Source organism: Cyprinodon variegatus, unplaced genomic scaffold, assembly GCF_000732505.1.
Source record: "Cyprinodon variegatus isolate N-32 unplaced genomic scaffold, C_variegatus-1.0 Scaffold13, whole genome shotgun sequence".
NCBI lineage: Eukaryota > Metazoa > Chordata > Actinopteri > Cyprinodontiformes > Cyprinodontidae > Cyprinodon > Cyprinodon variegatus.
This window is the reverse complement of record NW_015150466.1, coordinates 945607-947272: the sequence shown is the minus strand read 5'-3', so window position 1 is coordinate 947272 and position 1666 is coordinate 945607. Positions and strand designations below refer to the sequence as shown.

Genomic DNA, 1666 nt, shown 5'->3' with positions numbered 1-1666 from the left:
ATTTTAATCCAAGAAAGATAATTAATTTGTTCAGGAATGCCTCCTAAATAAAACTCACAATGGTGGAAAACTAATATATTTAAAAAGCAGTTGAACATAAGCAAACCCATTAATTGGGATTACAGATTAAAGTAATCCAAACCAAATATTAATTAAGTGTAATAGCAAGATGCTGAGACATATAGTGGCATAAAAATACAGAAGAATAAGACAAATGGGGAAAAAGTAGGATATATTTTGATAATTCTTAAACTAGACAAACCTCAAAAGTTTAATTAAATAGGCCATACTTAAAGTTATCAAGAAAACAACATCTGATGCTAAAATATATTTTTCAAAGAACTTTTTGTGTAATTTTTGCATTTATTGAATTGTATTATTTGAGGTCTGGGCCTGAAACTTTAATAAGAGGGGCACAACTCGGATTAATAATCAATAAATAATAGTTTACCATAATTCCTGCATTAAACCTCCCACACACTTGGTGGCGCCACTGAACTTGGTTTGACTGCAGCAGGCTTTTATTTTGGTAGGGAAGGTTTCCCTCGGCGGAAGTAAACCCTGCAGGAAGCGCACGCAGTTCGCTAAATGAGAAAGAAAAAGGATTAATTCGTTTCGGCAACTTTAAAATCAAACAATTTCACCTTCGGTTGTTGTTTTTTTCTATAAATGAGCAAACATGGCGATCACTTTGGTAAGATTAGCAGCAAAGCTAACATCTAACTGTTAGCCAAATCGCTAGCATCTCTTTCCTTCACAACATTTCGATCAGTTATTTAAAAACTATCCGGTTTATTCATGTTTTCTTCATATAGTTCATTTGTTTTCTGTGTTTGTAGGATTTCCGGACCCACGCGGATCAGTCCTGCAGATATGCTGAAGAGTTTGTTAACATTTATTATGACTGTGTGGACAAGAAAAGGAGGGTGAGCCTCTTTTTATTTGATTTACTAAACTCACATGTTTCAGGGGCAAACAGCGACCTAACGAGGAGTTTTTGTTATTTTAAAATCTGCTTTTACTATTTTTGTTCCAAGCAGGAAGGAGAAGCATCATTTTAAACAAGCTGTTCAGTAGTGATGATGATTAGGGCCACTAATGGATAAAAATCAGATTTTAAAATTTTATTTCAGTTTAATATAAGAAAAAAAAGTCAGAATTCAGACTTTTATATTATTTCTGAAACTGCTTATTCCCGTTTTTTTTGGTCTATCAAACAATATAAGATGATATTAATATAAAATCAGTTTAGATAACATCTCAGCAGGTATAACAGTTTATTTCTCTATAATGGTTTAATGTCATGATGGCTGAAGGGAAGTGAATCCAGACGCTGCTTTCTGCTCTGACATCATGTCCGTCTCTCCAGAACCTGACCCGCCTCTACCTGGACAAAGCCACCTTGGTGTGGAACGGGAATGCCGTTTCAGGACAGGACGCCCTGGGCGAGTTCTTTGAGTCTCTGCCATCCAGCGAGTTCCAGGTTCTGACTCTGGATTGTCAGCCGGTTCACGGTCAGTAGAGTCACATCGACATGGTCTGTTTTAGGCCCATGAGTAGAGAACTGCTTCAGGGTCCTGTCACACCTTAAAGGAGAATTCCAGTTTTTAACACTTTTAGCCCATTTTCTGTAGTGTCCAGGATGAAATCGAATGATCGACATCAA

The 1666-nt window shown here is 36.5% G+C and overlaps 1 protein-coding gene across 1 annotated transcript in view; it reads left to right on the top strand.

Moving 5' to 3' along the window:
- Positions 1-541: 541 nt before the first annotated feature.
- Positions 542-1666, top strand: part of nxt2 (nuclear transport factor 2-like export factor 2) — a 4427-nt gene continuing 3302 nt past the window's right edge. Inside the window, exons 1-3 of the mRNA XM_015382692.1 lie at positions 542-694; positions 840-926; positions 1370-1514. Of these exons, the coding sequence (XP_015238178.1) occupies positions 680-694; positions 840-926; positions 1370-1514 (247 nt within the window). The 5' untranslated portion in view covers positions 542-679. The remainder of the gene's footprint in view (positions 695-839; positions 927-1369; positions 1515-1666) is intronic.